The following is a 19,666-nucleotide window of genomic DNA, read 5'->3' on the forward strand; positions in this document are numbered from 1 at the left end:
GATTCATTCTATTGAAGATACCAAATGGATGCTAGAAAAGTTTTTCCATTCTTACCACCACAATCTCATCCACTCTTACCATCCATGCAATTAAGGTAAATTTCAACTCAAGTAAGAGGGAATGTTAGTCATAATCTCTATGGGGATGCCCACCATAGAGCAACCTTCATCCCTGGGACCTCACAAAGGTAACCCTATGACATAGTATTCGAGTGATAGTAAATACACTAGCTTGAGTGATGTATTACTGGGAGCCTATCACTTTAGAGCCTTGTATGGACTAAGAAGTTGGAGTACTTGACTCCCCTACAACCACTCAAAGGAGTTTTGTAGACTGATTAGGAACATTATGGTAGGAGGTCCAATCAATGAGTGGGAGTCAAAGAATCATTAAATCATCCAGCAACAAGTAACAGATCACATGCTAGAAAGGCCAACCATGGAGCCATCCATTCCGAATATGGACCCTAACTAGTCTAGTTTAGAAATGAGAAGTGCCAACCTTGTAGAGAAAGGAATAATTCATCCTAGAACCACGATTGGCATAGCCACAAAGACAACAGCTTGTGTCAGTAACTTTGGCTTAGTGAACTCTCAAAACAAGAACCTTGGAGTGTTTTAAATAGCTTGGATCCCCACCATATTTTCAGGGGCTTTGCAACATTAGACCTGGTATAAGTAGTGTTTAATATAGCCAACGGAGCTGTGGTAGTGCCATAGATTTTGACAATAACTTCATGGAAACTTCTTCAAGGAAACTCCTTGTTGTAAGGACCCCATCACAACCCTCTTTTGGCATATATGGTTAGGATTAATGTGTTTAATCAGCTGTGTGCGTTGATTAATATGATTTTGGATGTACGCAATGAGTGATAGATTATGTGTTAATTGCGGGTGGAACATGTGTTGGGCCACTATAAGATATTTTGGAAGACATGTGAACACCTTATATGATTTCATATTTAGGCATTAATATTTTTGTAAGACTAAGGCCTCATACCCTTGTACATACCAAATAATATTTTATACTTTTGGTAGGCCCAAGGCTTTATATTATTGCTTGCTATAATTTGTAGAACTTTTACGCTCATAAACTCAAAAAGCACTTGTACTTTGTTTTTTAAAGTTATCTTTTTGAAAAGAAAGATTTTTCTAATACATATAAGTATGGGTAAGTGGTGCAAGGGCCAACCCACTCTTGTGTTGACGGTGACCTCTACTCTATTCTCCATCTCAATTTGTTTATTTAACTTTATTTATTAAGGTTTATGCTTTTAATTTATGCAAGTATATGTTATGCTCTAATTTTCATGATTGAGAATTAGAGTTCCTTCTCCAAGTGTTATATAGGTCCTGACACCCTTAACCCACTCAAATGCCAATTTTGGGTGAGGCATGAAGTAATAAATACTAGGCCACATTATTTTTAAACATGGCATCTATACCACTGATGACAACAAGGTGAAGCTGACTCTTGAGCTTCCACCACCACTGATGACAACAAGGTGAAGCTGACTCTTGAGCTTCCACCACCACTAGCTTCAAGGGTGTCTAACATTTCATGGGATATGTCAAATAGTGTAAAAGATTTATAATCTTATACACCGATATAACAAGACCCTTATACATGCTATTTGTCATCTTTGAGCGGATGGATGAGTGTCAAAAGGACTACGACACTCTCAAGAAAGCCGTAGCAAAACAAGTGTGCCAATTCTAAGATCTCCCAACTATGATATTATTTTCCACGTGCACATAGATGCCTTGGCTTTCACAATTGTACGCTTTTTAGCACAACCAGGAGAGCATAACATGCATTTTCTTCTTAGCTTTTCTAGTTTGCCAGTTGAATAATACTGAACAAAACTACACCAAAAGAACTCTCAATGGTCTATGCTATACAAAAGTATTGCCATTACCTATTGGTGGCAAACAAATTCGTATTCTTTGTAGACCATCAGGCACTTCTCTACCTAATCAATAACCCTTGTGCCACAAAAAGGATAACCTGATGGCTCTTGATCCTTTTAGAGTTTGATTTCACGTGATGATTTTGCAGAAAGGTTCATAGCATGTACATGCCAATCAATTGTCGCATATACCCAATGGAGAATCACCGTTCGAAGTGGAGGATTAACTACTTGATGTCTCGCTCTTCAAATTTGTGTTATTCCATAATGGGCCGAATAGATTGCCCGTTACTTGGCTAATGGCTTTCCCTAGGAGAGACCCCTCAATCGTGATAGAGCGCGATGCCTTATCAAAAAAGCAGCCCCCTTACCACCTGATTGTAGGACAATTGTACAAGTTAGGCCAAGATAGGATCATGAGGTGATATCCTCACAAATTTTAATACGTTGATATCCTTGAGCAAGCCCACTATGGTATAGCTAGAGAACATTTCTCAACAGACACACCACTGCCAAAAAATTCATACTCGTAGACTTGTGGTGGCCTGCTTTATTTGGACATGCAACTAATTTTGTAAAAGGTTGCAAGATGAATGTTAGCAATTTGCCGGTGTTCACAATTGCGATAAAATACACCTACACCCCTTGTAGTGTCTGTTTAACCATTTGAGAAGTGGGGCATTAACTTTGTAAGACTGATTAGTCTAGCAGCTCAAGGTAAATTGCAATAAGGATTGGAGAAACCATTTGGGGTGCCATTGTCTACGGAGAAACCACCCCAAAGCCGAGTGACTATGGTGTGTCTCCTACTATAGATACGGTACTAGTTAAGCTGGTAGTTATTGTAGCTCCTTGAAAGCTCGTTTAACCCCGAGAGGGTACATAGCCTATGAAAGCTCATTTAACCCCGAGAGGGTACATAGCCTATGAAAGCGATAACAATCGTTGATAGGAGGGTGACCACTCTGAGACACCGAATGAATTCTCTGGGGCTAGTATAGCTTCCATGATACATATCATAGAAAATATAAATATGAATTGTAGTGATGAACGTACTGGCCCCATTGGCGTCGTACATGTAACAAAGCAATCGGCCTCCCTTCACATCTTTCATAATGTGTTCTACGTTGTTGAAAGCCAAATTGACATGGGGTGTATGATGCATAGTTGAAAAGATGTCGATAATGATCTAAATGACTGGACAAAGACCAGCTAACAGACCAAACCCCCACCATAACTTATATTGCTCGAAATCAGATGATCTATCGAATGCTAGATAAGTATAAAAAATAAAAGCTGTTTAAGAATTGAGAGTCACTTGGCTGTGATAGTAGCAGTAATATTCGGTGCATCTTGGGTTTTTTTCTTCGCGTGCGGCCCCAAAAAGCATTCATGGACAACATGTACCAAATGGGTTGAGGCACGTGTGACCAAAAAAGCTGATGCAAGGGTAGCAACTGTTACCATATTATAGTAGTGATGTGTGTGAACACACTTAGGACCGCCGGGGCACTTTTTCCCTCACTAGGAGGTTTTTTCCCCCGTGCATTGTATATACGCCCATTATCTTTTAGGGTTGGTTATCTTTTATTTTTTGGCACTCATAATACACTACAGTGTAGTGCTCAAGCTTCCTCATCTTCTTGAAGTTGTGTGTGCATTCCTGCAACCCTAATTCCAACAATTGGTATCAGAGCAGGCTTCCTCCTCCCGGGCAGCATCACCAGCACCTGCCGCTTCATCTCCTCCGATTGCAACGAGGTTTCACGAGCGTCTGCAGGTTAGTATATGCCGTGGGAAAGCCTGGAGGGCTAGTTCGTTTCAGAATTTTGATCTGAAGTCATTTCGCCCTCCGTTTTTGCATTCCAAGTACTGCGCAGGCAAAATCGTCCTACTGTGCAGATTTTCTGTCAAGATTAAAATCTGCAGGACAGGTGCCCATTCGTCTGTTTTGGGCTGTGCTACATAGCACAGGTCGATTTTATACAGGTTTACCTCTTACAGACAGCATTTACATCTAGTAGTACAGTCATTGGCCATGGCTGACAACAATGATGTATTCCGCATGTTGGCTGCTGAGGATAAGTTGGATGGCACCAACTATCCATTGTGGGCATATATGATGCGACATGTATTGGTAGCAAAGGGGTTATGGAACATTGTGCAGGGTATTGATGCACGTCCTATTGTGGCTGGGAATGCTGCAAACACATCAGAAACAGGTACTGTTGATGATGGTGCAGGCACAAGTGCTGTAGCAGCTGTTCGAGAACCACCACTTTCAGCAGAGCAGATTCGTTGGGATGGTAGAGATGCGCAGGCTCATGCCTTGATTGCGCTGTCTGTCAAACGTACCATTATCCCACATATTCGCTCCTGCAGGACTTCTAAGGATGCTTGGGATGTACTTGCCACATTGTATCAGGCAAGAAATGAGGCTCGTGTTGCTTATCTCCGAAAACAGTTGGAGAGTGAGCATATGAACGAAGGTGATTCTATGGATAGCTTTTTGACAAAGATCAAGGATTTCAAAGAGCAGCTCATTTCTGCAGATGAAATCCTGTCAGACAGTTCACTTGTGCAGACTGTTTTGAATGGTCTACCAGATTCTTATCAGGGTTTTGCTTCCACTCTTCGCTTGATGATGAAAGGCAATCCCAATGCCTTATCATTTGAGGAGTTAGTTTCTGTTTTGCTGCAAGAAGACCAGTCAAGGCAAAACAAGAATATTATGCGTGTCGCAGATCAAGCTTTCGTTGCTAGTCAGAGAAGCGGGAAAGGTAAAGCTGGCTTTTCTTCTAGTAAGCAGAAATCTGCAAATGCTGCGCAACCAAAGAAGGAAGACAAAGATGAGAAGAAGGGTGACAAACAGAAGACATTTTGCAAGTACTGTAAGGGAAATGATCATGTCATCAAAGCGTGTCCTAAGCTGGCTGCGAAAGAGGCTAAGAAGAAAGAGGCTGGTATGGCTGTTGCAGATGCCTCTCCTTCTAACAATGAATCTGCTAATGTTGTGCTAGATACAGAATGGGCATTCAATGCGCAGTGCAGTTATGACCCATCTTTGCATGACACATGTATGTCTGCAGTAGATTCAGATGTATGGTACTTTGACAGTGGTGCCACTAAGCATATCACCTCGCAGCGCAGTTTATTCACTTTCCTTGAGTCTGCTCCCACAGGGAATACTGTCACTTGTGCCAATAACTCCTCTTATCCCGTTGAAGGAGTTGGACAGATTGTGCTGAATGTTGCAAATGGCAACACCTTTACACTTTTTGATGCATTGTATGTGCCAGGGATCAAAAAGAATCTGCTGTCAGTCTCCGCATTTGCCAAAACAGGTTTGGTTGTAAAATTTGTGGATGACAGATGTACTGTTCATGATCTCTCTTGTGGTGACATCATTGTAGCATCTGGTTCACTATGTCGAGGGCTGTATAAGCTCAATATGGATGGCAAATGTGTAGAGGATTCAGCATGTGCTATTATGGATACGCAGGCTATTTCAGATGCAAAACTGTGGCATGCACGTTTTGGTCATCTGAATTTTGCAAGTTTGCTGCGCCTGCAGAAATCTGAAATGGTGTCTTCTTTGCCTAAGTTTGAGGCACCTGTCAAGCATGTTTGTGAGGGCTGCATATTGGGTAAAATGCAGCGTGCTTCCTTTCCCAAAGATGGATCAGTGAGAGCTGAACGCAGATTGCAGCTTGTTCACAGTGATGTTTGTGGTCCCATGCAAACTCCATCATTTGGAAACTACCTTTACTTCGTGACTTTCATTGATGATTTTACCAGGCATGCATGGGTATATCCTTTGAAGGCAAAGTCCGAAGTGTTTTTGTGCTTCAAACAGTTTTTGGTTATGGCTGAAAATGTGTCAGAAAGTAAGATGGGCACCCTCCGTTCAGATCGAGGGGGGGAGTATATGTCTTCAGAATTTAATGCATTTCTGGCTGAGCGTGGGATAAAACACCAATGTACAGTGCCGTATACACCACAGCAAAATGGTGTGGCTGAGAGAAAAAACAGATCTCTCATGGAAATGGCAAGATGTATGGTTAAGAGTCAAAGTCTACCACATGGTTTTTGGCTTGAGGCTGTCATGTGTGCCACTTATGTACTAAACAGGTGTCCCACCAAAGCATTACAGGTTGTCACTCCATATGAGGCTTGGCATAGCCGCAAGCCATCTGTTGGCCATTTACGTGTTTTTGGTTGCCTGGCATATGCATTAGTGCCTGTGCAACATCGCATAAAATTGGATGACAAAGCTGTCAAATGTATTTTTGTTGGATATAGTGCTGAGAGCAAAGGCTATCGTTTGTATCATCCACAGACAAAGCGCATTTTGGTTAGCCGTGATGTTGTATTTGTGGAAGATGCAGTTCAGCCCTTGGTTTCATGTACTAAGGAGACAGATATCAGCTCACGTGATGTCTATGATACATTGTTGCCTCTTTTCAGTGGTGCACAGTCAAGTGCAATACCTCATGAGGCAGTTTTTCAGCCTATGCAGGTTTTAAATGATGGCACAGATCAGCCTATATCTGATGCAGATGTGCATGATGCACTTGAGGATGAGAGACAAGAGATTGAGGGCTCTAGGAATATGCCTAGATGGCTGGTGCAGACTTTGCGTGACAGCAAGTTGGATGCCCCTTTGTCTAGTCGCACTCGTTCTGGCTCTCATGGTGCCTCTTATGCGTCAGATTGTTATGCATTGGCTGTTTCTAGTATGTGCGATGAAAGTGAGCCTGTTTCATTTGATGAGGCACAAAGTTCAGAAAATTGGATGGCTGCTATGCAAGCAGAATACGATGCTATTATGAAGAATGGTACATGGTCTTTATGTGACTTGCCCCCTGGCAAGAAGGCCATTGGCACTAAGTGGGTATACAAATTGAAGCGTAAGCCTGATGGCACAGTGGATCGCCATAAGGCTAGGCTTGTTGCAAAAGGTTATGCTCAAGAGAAGGGCATTGATTTTGATGAGACTTTTGCTCCCACATGTCGTATGACCACTGTTCGTAGCATCTGTGCATTAGCAGCTCATAATGGTTGGAATGTACATCAGCTGGACATAAAGACTGCGTTCTTAAATGGAGATTTGCATGAGGAGGTGTATGTATCGCAGCCTCGTGGTTTTGTTCAAAGAGGGCAGGAAAACAAAGTGTGCAGGTTAAAAAAGGCTTTATATGGTTTAAAGCAAGCTCCACGAGCTTGGTATGAAAAAATACATGCATATTTGACTGCACATGGGTTTCAGAATAGTCCAACAGAAAGCACTTTGTATGTTAAACGTGTGGATGGTGTACATTTAATCATTGCTCTCTATGTCGATGACATGCTGCTCACAGGACCAAATGAGAGTCATATTGCTGATTTTAAGGCTGATTTGAATGCCTCTTTTGAGATGTCAGATTTGGGGCATTTGCATCATTATTTGGGGATACAATTTAAGCAGTGTGATGGAGGTATTGCTTTGTGTCAGACAAAGTATATTGAAACATTGTTGCGGAGATTTGGCCTTGAAGACTGCAAGCCTATTGCTACTCCAATGGAGACAGGTTTGAAGTTGAGTCTTCATGATGCTGGAGATCACTTTGATGTCACACTCTATCAGACAGCTGTTGGTTGCCTCATTTATGTATGCATTACGAGGCCAGACATTCAGTTTGCAGTCTCACAGGTGAGCAGATTTATGCATAGCCCAGGCATTAAGCATTGGCAGGCAGTGAAGCGTATCTTTCGCTATTTGAGTGGTACTCGGCATCTTGGGTTGTTTTATCCCAAGGGGGGATCATTGCCGCCAGATTTACATGTTTTTTCAGATTCTGACTGGGCTGGTTGTTATGACACACGCGTGTCCACGAGTGGTTTTTGCTTCATGCTTGGAAGCTCATGCATATCATGGTTGAGCAAGAAGCAGCCTACTGTGGCCACTTCTAGTTGTGAAGCTGAGTACAGGGCAGCTTTCACAGCTACGGTTGAGTGTGTGTGGCTCAGACGCCTTATGGCTGATTTGGGTGTTGGGCAGCCATCTGCCACCACCATCTTCACTGACAGTCAGAGCGCATTGGCAGTTGCGCGGAACCCAGTGTTCCATGCTCGTACGAAGCACATTGAGGTGCACTACCATTATGTCAGGGAGAGACTCTCTGCAGGAGAGATCAGTTTGGCTTATGTGCCAACACAGGATAACCTTGCAGACCTTTTCACAAAGGCTCTGCCTCGTGAAAAGTTCGAAGCTTTTCGCAAAGCTTTGGGCTTACTCCCTTTTGTGGATTCGTCCACATAGCTAGACACTTCCCTATACATGAGTGCTAGCTCTTGTTCATCGCATCACTCCAGGGGGGATTTGTTACCATATTATAGTAGTGATGTGTGTGAACACACTTAGGACCGCCGGGGCACTTTTTCCCTCACTAGGAGGTTTTTTCCCCCGTGCATTGTATATACGCCCATTATCTTTTAGGGTTGGTTATCTTTTATTTTTTGGCACTCATAATACACTACAGTGTATTGCTCAAGCTTCCTCATCTTCTTGAAGTTGTGTGTGCATTCCTGCAACCCTAATTCCAACAGCAACCAAATTACTTTACAAAAACATAATCACTAGAATTGGGTGACTGCTCGAACTAGGAGTGATAGGGGAAACCACTTCATCAATGATGTAATCATGTTCTTATTGAGTGAATCCACGGTTCCTTGCCATACTATCCCCAAGCTAAAGGTTAGGTGAAAAGCACCAATAAGTTTATATGTGCTATCCTGACTAAGACTGTGGAAGCCTCACACAATGAGTGGGAACAGAAGTTACCAGAACTGCTGTTTGGGCTTACAATGAGAGTGAGGAGTACAATGTTGAGAGGTCTCCAAGGCCCCAACAGCCATGATGGCCCGCGGAGGATGCTAAGGGCTGGAAGGCAAGAAGGATTTTGGAAAAAATTAGCAATAGTTTGCTAGGTGCAAAGGGAATAGTAGAAAATGAGAAAGGTGCCTCTATTTTTATAGTATTTTACTTGGTAACATACGTATGTAGTTGGTGGGTACATACATTCACAAGCCATGCTTGGGAATGTGCATATGCAAAATGGCATACATGCATTCAGAACCTCTAAACGTGCATGGTGAGATGTGAGCATAGATGCACAGATGTGAATGTGCGTGCGTATCTTACACAGAGAGATGGTTTTTTTTTTCATCTTCTTCTTCTTCCAATGCCTTAAGTGGTGATATTCTGATTACTAGCGAGCCAATCGGTGTGGGATGTAGCATGGGCTAGGTTTTCACTCGCCATGGACCCCCCATCTAGAGATGTACCTAGAAGGCCAATGATTAGAGAACCGCATTATATTAATAACGGTGGCATCCCCTACTGACTCTTCTTCACAAGTCTCCTTCCTGTTGCTTTCTTCGGCTTCTCTGCCCCAACACAACTACTTTCCTCAACTCTCTTTTTTTGCTTTCTTTAATATTTTTCATGAGTTTTTTGATGGGTACACTTGAAGGGTGAGGTACTTGTTTTTGGCCCACTTGGTGAGGCTTGAGAGGGAGGTCGGTGGAGATAGGGAAGTGGGTTGTGCAAGGCCCTCTATTGCATTGTAGGTGTCTGAGTTTGAGGTGGAAGGAATATCATGTCTGAGGTATGTTTTTGGAGATGTTCCTAGGGTCAATTTTTTCCTTCCTCTTGGCAAGGTTGCGGCAAGGGTTTCCATGGTGCTATGGGACATTTGGGTTGCCATTGCCATCACTCTTTGGTGCTTTTTGTTACAACTAAAGAGGTTGGGGGAACCGATGGTGTGACCTAAGGGAACCAAATGCATATGTTATCTTCATAATACCCTTGTGCCACTAGAAGCATGTCAAGCACCCACCATCTTTGGGTAGTGTAGTTTTGTGGAGGTCGTCTTGTTTGACAGTGTGGTTTGCGCTACTTAAGGAAGCCAAAGGTGTCTCTAATTGGCATAGTAGCCTTGGGACCCCAAAACTCCCTTTGATGAGCCATGTTTTTGATTTGTTATTAAGGTTCGTTGTTTTGACACGTGATTTAGTTGGTGGTGTGGCTTGGACTGACATATATGGGACCTTCCTCTTGGGTACCCAAATTATCCATTACCCCTCATAGTAACCTTGTGCTTGGAGCATTGCTTTTGGTACCCTTGGCACCCTTGTTGTGGAAACATTGGGGTTATTAGGGACATATAGATGGTCCAGATTTTGGAAGGTTAGATATGTTAGCAACAGTGATGTTAGTGGGGTCAAGAGATACTCGACGGCGAAGGGTGATCCTGTATCAGTGAGGCTTTTAATGGAACTTGGTTACTTATACATGTGGCTAAGTATAGGATAGGCCTCCATTTAGGTGGCATGGTGGGAGTGTGGGTGTTGTTGGATGTGCGATGGTGGATTGGAGCACTTCTTTAATAGGGGAGATGGGTTTCAGTGTTGAAATTTGACAAGAACTAGGGTCCTCATCCGTCATTAGGAGAGTTACTTGTCCAATGGTTAGTTGCAAGGTAGCTATTCATTGGGAGTCCCAATCTATTTGGCATCAATTTTTTCCCTTCCATCCTCATTTGAGGAGCACTTCTTCATGCATGGTACTTGTAGGCATAACATAGAACTTCCTTCCAAGAGGTTATTCCCAATGTAAAACATAGTAGTGAATGATCCAATGCAAGAGGTTTTGAATGTTTCTACTCCTTTAACTCGCACATTTGTGGGTGTCAACAATGGTTGTTGTAGCGCACACACCAAGCTGCATGGGATATGAGGTTATGGCTAGTACCAGTGTGCAAGTGCGTGTTCTATGTAAGTCTCTGTGGTCATGCTGCCTAGCCAGAGTTTGGCAGGCTTCACCTCCCAATCCTCTTCTTCTAGGTCAACAATTTGTGCCATGTTAAAACTCAAATGTGGCAGTTGCATAACTTTTCTTGTCTAGTCTTAGCTTCTCGTTTTAGTGTAGCTTCTTTTAATTTTTTTTATTTTTTATTTTTGGATGAATGCATTGCCTTCAAGGCATTTTCAATGAAGGGGCCATAGTAGCATTGAAGTTTTCTACCGTTGAAGAATCCTTGCATTTTGACACCGCTGCTGTTTTAAACGGTCCTAGCCCCTTATACTTGAGCTTGCGCTTTTGAGTTTTTGTGCTATATAGGAGAACCATGTCCCTGAATTCAATATCTTTGTCCCTGAATTCAATATCTTTGTCCTTAACTCATTGAACCATTCCTTGCATCTCAGCTTTTGAGCTATCATTTTGTAGATGGCATGTAGTCGGGCTTTATCGAAGCATTCAAGTTCAAATAATCGATTGGTCAACACATTCATTGTGAATCTCTCCTTGACGGTGTGAGCTCCTCTCTTTGTCCAAGTACTTGTACCCTTGTTGCACACTTTTGTAGGCCTTTCTTTTTCTTGTAATAATTCTCCTTTGATTTGTTGAAGCTTAAGTAATTCTTAAAAAATTAAACCTTTGGCCTTCTTTGCACTAAATAAATTGCATAAACCTTGTTTTTGAAATTTTCTTAAAAAATCCTTCTCGTTGAGTGGTCCCCAGATCTCTTGATACGAGTACCAGGACCTTTATGACACTTGGAGAAGGAACTCTAATTCTCAATCATAAAAATTAGAGCATAACATGTACTTGTTCAAATATAGTAGAGGTCACCATCGACACAAGAGTGGGTTGAATCTCCCCTACGATGAGTGTGGCCCTTGTACCACTCACCCACATTTATATATATTAGAAAAAGCTTACTTTTCAAAAGATAACTTCCAAAAATAAAGCACAAGTGCCTTTTGAGTTTATGAGCATAAAATCTTTACAAAAATATAGCAAACAATAATATAAAGTCATGGGCCTATCAAAAGTATAAAATACTATTTGGTATGTACAAAGGTATGAGCCTTAGCCTTACAAAAATATTAATGCCTAAATATAAAATCATAAAAGGTGTTCACATGTCTTCCAAAATATCTCATAGTGGTCCAACGCATGTTCCACCTACGATTAACACTAATCCACCACCCATTTGTCACCTACATCCAAAGTAATATTAGTCAGTGTATACAGCTAGCTGATCAAACATATTAATCCTAACCATATCATACTAGTGCATATAGTTGATTGAACACATTAATCATGGTAAATGATATAAATGAAAGGCGCATCCAAATAAAAATCCCGAAATGAAATAATGGGCATTCCCATAGAGGTCAATGACTAGTAAAGGGATATTTTATACAATCTACATTTTTGAGTATTTTTCTAAGATACCAGAGATTTGCTTTCTATTTGGAATTGACACAAAGGTCATCCATAAAAACCTCAAGGAACTCCCTAAGGTATTCCTCATATGCTTTGCAAATGAGCCTTTGGAAAGTGCCTGGGACATTAGATAGGCCAAATGGCATATCTTTGTACACATAAGTGCCCCACTTTGTTTGGCAAATGCAGTCTTATGTTAATCCTTCAGGTCTATTTCCAAATTAGCTACAGCCCATCAAGGAAGCTGTAGGCCTCATAAATAAAAATATATAAAAAAATTAATACATATGTAATCAAATAAAATAATAATGATATATAAATCCATATACATATCAAAATAAATAATAATAATATATTAATACTAATACATTCACAACACAGATGTGTATGTGTGTGTGTGTGTGTGTGAGAGAGAGAGAGAGAGAGAGAGAGAGAGAGAGAGAGAGAGTTTTTATGTGTATGAAAGAGTATGTGAGGCACGTGTAGAAGAGAGAGAGAGCGTATGTGCACGTGTCTATGTATGAGAGAGAGTTGTGTCTATGACTCTATGCACGTGAGAGAATGAGACACACATATATTCGCCTATGTGAGAGAATCATGACTCATAGACACATATGTACACACGTACACATGCACACATGTCTATATATGTATGCACATATACATAGCGGGGTCACTACTTGTTAAATATATTATTATCTGAACACTAAAAATGTGAAGCGGTCGTCATCTTTTCAAACGGTCCTATTTTCAAGTGTTCTCAACTCAAAAGTTTCAGCCTCCAACGTATTTTGCTTGCTCTTCATTTCAAAAGTTAGGGCATCATCTCCAAAACCAGGGCAACTCTCTGTCTTGCTCCTTTTTGCAACCGCATGTTGTTGTTGACATAGCCCTTACCATGGCTCCCCCCCCCGCTCTTCTCTTCCCCACCAGCCCGGCCTCCGCCATGGGATCTCGATCCATCGATTACAAAGAGAAGGACAAAGGCGTCAATGTGCAGGTCCTTCTCCGCTGCAGGTAAGCTCCTCTCCTTTCCGCCTTTCTTCATTTCTGTTCTTCTTGGAAGTGTTTTTCCCTAGAGTTTCTGTGCAGCTTTTCTCCCTAGGGTTTTTGGGTAGTCTCTTCTTGTAGTATCACTCTCTAGTGTTTCTAATTTTCCCCAGGGTTACTGAGTAGTATTCTTCCAGAGGGTTTTTGAGCTGTCCCCGTGTTGCAGGCCCTTCAACGAGGACGAAGTGCGAACAAGCGCTCCTCAGGTCGTTTCCTGCAACGAGCCTCGCAGGGAAGTCACTGTGAACCTGAACATCGCTGCCAAGCAAATCGATCGCACTTTTACATTTGATAAGGCAAGTCTCTACTTCTGGAGTCTCTTTGCATGCTCTTCCTTTACTTGTACGTTCTTTCAACCGCTTCACCTTGTTCTATTTGATTCACCAGGTGTTCGGCCCCCAAGCACAGCAGCAAGATCTATACGATCAAGCCATAGTTCCCATCGTGAACGAAGTGCTGGAAGGGTTCAATTGCACAATTTTTGCGTATGGGCAAACGGGGACTGGAAAAACCTTCACCATGGAAGGGAATGGAAGAAAAACGAAGGTAGGCATCTAACAGAAAAAAATAGGGTTTTCACACTGCAGAACAAAGAGGCCTCAATAACTTAAACCTTGTTTTTGTAGGATGGGGACATGCCAGCAGATGCTGGGGTCATCCCCCGTGCAGTGCAGCAAATTGTAGATACATTGGAAGGGCAGAATGCAGAATACAGCATGAAGGTCACATTCCTTGAGCTGTACAATGAAGAAATTACCGATTTGTTGGCCCCTGAGGACTTAACACGGTCACTGGAAGATAGGCAACAAAGGAAGCCTCTAGCTTTGATGGAGGATGGAAAGGGAGGAGTGCTAGTACGAGGACTTGAAGAAGAGATTGTTTACAGTGCCAATGAGATTTACAATCTGCTTGAAAGAGGATCTGCCAAACGCCGCACAGCTGAAACTTTGCTGAACAAGCAGAGCAGGTGGGAGTTTCTTTTGCCAAAGTAGAGTTTCAAGCACTTCACCTGATTTCAGTGTTAGGTCGCTAATCTGTATTTGTTCTTTGACACAAAGCCGCTCCCATTCCATATTTTCAATCACCATCCATATCAAGGAGGCCACCCCTGAAGGCGAGGAGCTTATGAAATGCGGCAAGCTGAATTTGGTAGACTTGGCTGGCTCAGAGAATATCTCTCGGTCAGGTGCCAGAGATGTACGTATACTTCCAGAAGACATGGGGCAGCACTAGGCTCTTCTTCAGTGGATTTTACCATGTGCGTCGTTCAAACGGTGGTTTACACTATTTTTTTTTCTAAATCGAACATCCCTTGCTTTGGCAGGGCCGTGCGAGAGAGGCAGGAGAGATCAACAAAAGTTTATTGACTTTGGGGCGAGTAATCACAGCACTTGTGGAGCATCTAGGTCATATACCTTACAGGTGTATAGTCTTTCCAACATCTTGTCCAGGTAATGTGAATGTAGATATCTCAGCATCTGAGTCTTACAACTTGTTGAGAGCAGGGACAGTAAGCTCACAAGGCTCCTTAGAGATTCACTGGGAGGCAAGACTAAGACGTGCATCATTGCAACTGTTTCACCCTCTGTCCACTGTTTGGAAGAGACTCTCAGTACCCTTGACTATGCTCATAGAGCAAAGAATATAAAAAACAAGCCAGAGGTATGCTTTCTTTATAAATACCCATTCTGTAGACAGCAGTTGGAATGAAGCAGCTACTGAACCCTTTTTTCTTCACCAGGTCAATCAAAAGATGATGAAATCTGCACTCATCAAGGATCTTTATAGTGAAATGGAGAAACTCAAAGCAGGTAGCTTTGTTGCTGCATCACTGCTCAACTGAAAAAAGGCCTGAACATGATCACTATTTATACTGACAGCTTTTGATCTGAGACAGAGGTCAATGCTGCTCGGGAAAAGAATGGGGTGTATCTTCCTCGGGAGCGCTACCTGCAAGAAGAAGCTGAGAAAAAGGTGGGCCACTCAGTTTCATAATGTGTTTGTAGCTGCTGTGTGCAGGTTCTCTGGTAAAAGCATGACCTTTATGTTTGTTGTAAGCACTGACGGCACTTTTCTTTACCTCTGTATACCAGTTGGGTTGTTGACTTGTATGCACAAAACTAACAGCTGCCACCACAATATAATTTGATTGTGGTGTCTTGCTATTATTTTAGGCAATGTCAGAGAGAATAGACCAAATGGAGCTTGATATTGAAGTGAAAAACAAGGCAAGTGATTTGGGATCTTTTGGTAACATATGTTGAACCTTGTACAGTTAATGTTTTTAAAGATCATGTAATGCAGCGATTGGATGCTTTGCAAGAAGTACTTGATTTAGAGCACCATCAATGTGAGGAATTAAATGCCAAACTCGAGAATAGTCAGGTAATCCTTCTAAGCATTCTAAACAAGACAACAAAACACTTTGAGTTTGTATGTGAGCTTGCATTTTTCTAATCAAAACTTAAAATTCCTCTTGAACACAGAAAAAGCTTCATCAAACCCAAGAGGCATTGGTTGATGCCAATGATAAAATCAAGCAATCCCATTATGATATCAAAGAGCGGGATTTCATAATTTCAAAGTTTCAACAATCAGGTATGTGGTTTTCTGATTGTCAAGTGGAATCACGAGAATGAGTTTTGCCAGTTGCTTAATTTCACATGTTGCCATCCTTGCAGAGGATGCTCTTGTTAAGCAAGCTGAAAGTCTTCAATCTCAGTTGGAAAGCTGCGTAACTGACATTACAGGGCTTCACTTGAAGATTGGTATGTCACCGTGGTGTTGGCCCTGTCCATCATAGGAAACTATAGTCCATGATGGTTTCCATGATCATGGTAACCGGTTTTTTTATAGACCTTGACAAGTGTCTATATGTCACAGACCGGAAAAGTCAAGTGGAGACCAATAATCACCACACCCTGCAGACTTTTCATGGGGATCTTGGTCGGCAGTTAAAGGCACTGCATGGTTCTGTCACGGCATCTATTGAACAACAGCAGCAGCATCTTCAACACATGCAGGGGAAAATTGAATCTTTTACAGCCAGTAAGAATGAGGTATCTCACATGAAATATCAATGTTCTGGAGAATAGTTTGATGTCATTATCCTAAACCATCTTCCTAATACAAGGTTTTCTGCTAGGCATTCGAAGCACTGAAACAGAAAGCAATGAGCATGAAGGACACATATTTCTCTGGGCTGAAGCGTATTCATGACTTAGCACACACACATGAGAAAGACTCAACATCCACATTTGAGAAAGTGAACATCACTGTTTCTGCTCACAGTAGTGTTCTGGAAGAGGTCGGTGATGCTAGAATATTCCTGTTTTTGCTCCTGGAAGGAGGTCCTAGTGTGCATGCAAGGCATCTTACGTATGGTTCTTATTTGGTGACACAGCTTCTCTCAGTATCTGTTTCAGAAGCTGAAGCACTGTTTCAGGATCTTCAAAATGCATTCATTAGACAACAAGATGGGATATCTTCATTGATCTGCCAGCAGCAAGAGGTTGCCATCACTTGAGTTTTCCTTCAGTATTTTGGGTTGATTGGTATTGCATGAAACATATTTTTAACTGTTTGCACCTTTATTAATACATTGCACCATTTATTGTGTGTCCTTCATCCTTTTAAACTTCTCTTGCAAACCTTTAAATGATGCTACTAAGCAGAGCTTATGCAAGATGTCCAATCTGCTTGCTTTATCTCTATTTTTTGAAAACTCATCTGGTTTGAATGCCTCTCATGCAGAAAGCGCAGCAATGCATAGACACTGCAAAAGAGATTTCCAAAAAGTTGATAGCCTTCTATGAGCTGCAAGAACAAAGTGCTTCTGAAATTAATGGATGTGTCCTTGACAGTCGTAAAAACTTGCATCAGACCCTTGTTGACCTTGAAGAAGCATATGAGGTGATGACTGAGTCTCCCTGAATTTAATATGTTGAGTCAACTGAATCTTCCACAATGCCTACTATTTTGCCAATAATGAGAAGTTCTGTTCTGCATTACCTTTCGGAATTACTCATCACGACTGTCTTTCAGGAACTATCTAAACGAGAGGAACGTATGTTGATTGAAAGGATTGCAGAGATGGTGACTGCTGCATCTGCTCGCAAGTCAGAGATTGTAAGTTGATTTCATTGCATAGTGCACAAGCCCCATCCCTTATACTTCTTAGACGGGGATGATGATATGTTTCTGCATACAATGGTTGTGTAGGTGAACTCAAAAATCAGTGTTATTCGTGAATCTACCACTAAAAAGTCGGATACTTTGCAACAACATCTTCATAAAATGCGTGAGGCAAGAATAGAGTCCCAAAATCAGTGGCAAGTTTACATCACGGAAGCAGAAAACCACTTCAACCAAGTTGATGCCAACTTGGCTTCAAGCCAGAGCAGTTTGGAAGATGTTGTTGAGCATTGGTACTGATGTTTCATCATTTCAATTCTTCCCATTTACTTATTATAAAATATCTCTGATGTTTTGGGAGCATGATGCAGTATAAAAAGAACAACAGAAGCAGGAGAAGGTTGGAAGAAAGCCCAAGAATCTGTTCGACAATTAGAAAAGAACAATCATCTTGCAGTTGATTTGATTGTCAAGTACAGTCTCAATCACATACAATTTTTGTGAAATGCCTGATTCTTATTGATGTTATGCCCTTCTCAATAATTGGGCAGGGAATTGATGATTGATGGATATTGTGTGCAGGGAAGGGGTTTATGGGAATGGTCTACTTCTCTCAAATCTTGAAGATGTGAATGATTCAGTAGAATTTGATGTTCAGTCCGGAAACAGTGCCCTCATGGAGTATATTGATGGTAGTATACAAACCTTTTCCAGCCCTTGCAGCCTTCATTTGAGAGATTGGGACCAAAACAAACATGCTTACTGGATTGCTTATGTGGCTATGGGCTAGTGACCTTCATTTGAGAGCTTTGCTTATGGGGTTGCTTGCTGGCTATGGGCTAGTGACCTTTCCTGATGCAGATTGCAATTGGTCAAATTGATTAACAAGTTTGTTATGTAGCATATTGTTATGTTATTGATCTCAATCAATGCACATGATGTTGTTCATCTCAATGAACAGATCCTTGATTTGGTATTGCAGGCTGTCTCAAAGTTGACATGGATGCAACCACAACAATGTCAACTTCTGTAGCTTCCCAAACACGGACTCTCACAGAGCTTCAAGTCTGCCACAGTACTGGGACATGCGATATTCAATCCCAGGCAGACCTGTGCTTCAACAATGAATACTTGGTATGAAGCATTCATGTAGGTTTTGTCCTGCTTTTTGCAAACTTTTACAGAATGATGCTGATGTTCTGTGTTTGTATTTCAGGAGGACAAGGCAACAGGAGTGACACCATCGAAGAGGCCAATAGATCTAACCAGCAAAGCATCGTTTGAAGCACTGCGTGTCCCCAGCATTGAGAAACTGGTGCAGGAGTTTAGGGATGTAATGCATCACTCATCTCCCGAGAAAGGTGCTTCAGCTACTCAAAGAGGCATGGCTGTGAAGGAGTCCAAAATACCAATATTTGCAGACTCCTCATTGCTCAAAGACAACCGAGCACCTCTTGCGGCGGTTAACTGAACATGCAATCAGACCAACTTGCAAAGACAACCATTCACATTCCATTCAATTGAGTAATGCCAGTATCAGCAAGCGGCTTTGCAAACTGGAGTGCTCTCCTTATTGGTGTTGTATGGAAACCAGATCTTCTTACTTACTTTGTAAGAAGGTGGTCAGAAAACATAGATGCATTTGGTTACAATCACCACCAGACAATACTCTTACTAAACCAATTGGTGGCTTCATGAAGAAGAAATAGGCCACCTTTATATGTATATACGAGCTATCTACAGTACTTGAATGGGCCTCTGGATTCCGCCTCAATACGGCTTGATCTGCACATGCTTTACAGGAGGGTCTTTGCCTTAATGGCTGCTCTTCATTTGTGTACAAAAAGAGTTTTGTTCTTGAAATTTTGTCAGATTTTCAACCTCCAGCATGTGTCCATTGAGCAGAAACGGTAGATTAGTGTGTACTCGGTGATGCTTATGACCGTTTACAGAAAATAACCATTGAAATCCATGGTGAAGTTAGTCAAAGGGGTTGGAATTGTCACCAGTTTTGAGTCTTGACCTTTAGGAGGTTTTTTTTTTTCTGGGGCCACATAAATAGGATCTAGCAAATAAATAAAAATACGAAATGACAGACAAGAACAAAATTTTACTTTTTTAATAACTTGGGCAGCAAGGAAGCACATTTTCCATTAAAAAGTTCGTTATAAACTAAGCCTTGCTCTAAAAGCCCTTGGGGTGAGGCATCCTTTTATCACTCACCAAGTTAAATCCTAATCTTATTGGATTTGCCGCAGGAGCTCTGAAATAGAACAGACAGCTGAGCTCTTTGTTG

The 19,666-nt window shown here is 41.7% G+C and overlaps 1 protein-coding gene across 1 annotated transcript; it reads left to right on the forward strand.

Annotated features, from left to right (window-relative positions):
- Positions 1-12,985: 12,985 nt before the first annotated feature.
- LOC147611501 (kinesin-like protein KIN-5D) lies at positions 12,986-19,256 on the forward strand. Its single transcript, XM_086784599.1, has 23 exons — positions 12,986-13,203; positions 13,403-13,532; positions 13,624-13,782; positions 13,863-14,203; positions 14,295-14,433; positions 14,561-14,658; positions 14,742-14,898; positions 14,978-15,047; positions 15,134-15,210; positions 15,411-15,464; positions 15,541-15,621; positions 15,723-15,834; positions 15,918-16,004; positions 16,120-16,295; positions 16,382-16,543; positions 16,640-16,747; positions 16,990-17,148; positions 17,281-17,364; positions 17,458-17,663; positions 17,742-17,843; positions 17,953-18,062; positions 18,353-18,504; positions 18,587-19,256. The coding sequence occupies exons 1-23, from the start codon at positions 13,085-13,087 to the stop codon at positions 18,839-18,841; spliced, it is 3,138 nt and encodes a 1,045-aa protein (XP_086640725.1). The 5' UTR covers positions 12,986-13,084; the 3' UTR covers positions 18,842-19,256.
- Positions 19,257-19,666: the final 410 nt, after the last annotated feature.

This window comes from Cibotium barometz, chromosome 47 (genome assembly GCF_041138505.1).
Source record: "Cibotium barometz isolate CiBa-2024 chromosome 47, ASM4113850v1, whole genome shotgun sequence".
Lineage (NCBI taxonomy): Eukaryota > Viridiplantae > Streptophyta > Polypodiopsida > Cyatheales > Cibotiaceae > Cibotium > Cibotium barometz.

Coding starts and splice junctions, on each gene's coding strand:
- LOC147611501 (XM_086784599.1), top strand. CDS start 13,085: ATGGCTCCCCCCCCCGCTCTTCTCTTCCCCACCAGCCCGGCCTCCGCC. Junction 13,533..13,623: donor GCACTTTTACATTTGATAAG/GCAAGTCTCTAC, acceptor TTGATTCACCAG/GTGTTCGGCCCCCAAGCACA. Junction 15,465..15,540: donor ATATTGAAGTGAAAAACAAG/GCAAGTGATTTG, acceptor CATGTAATGCAG/CGATTGGATGCTTTGCAAGA.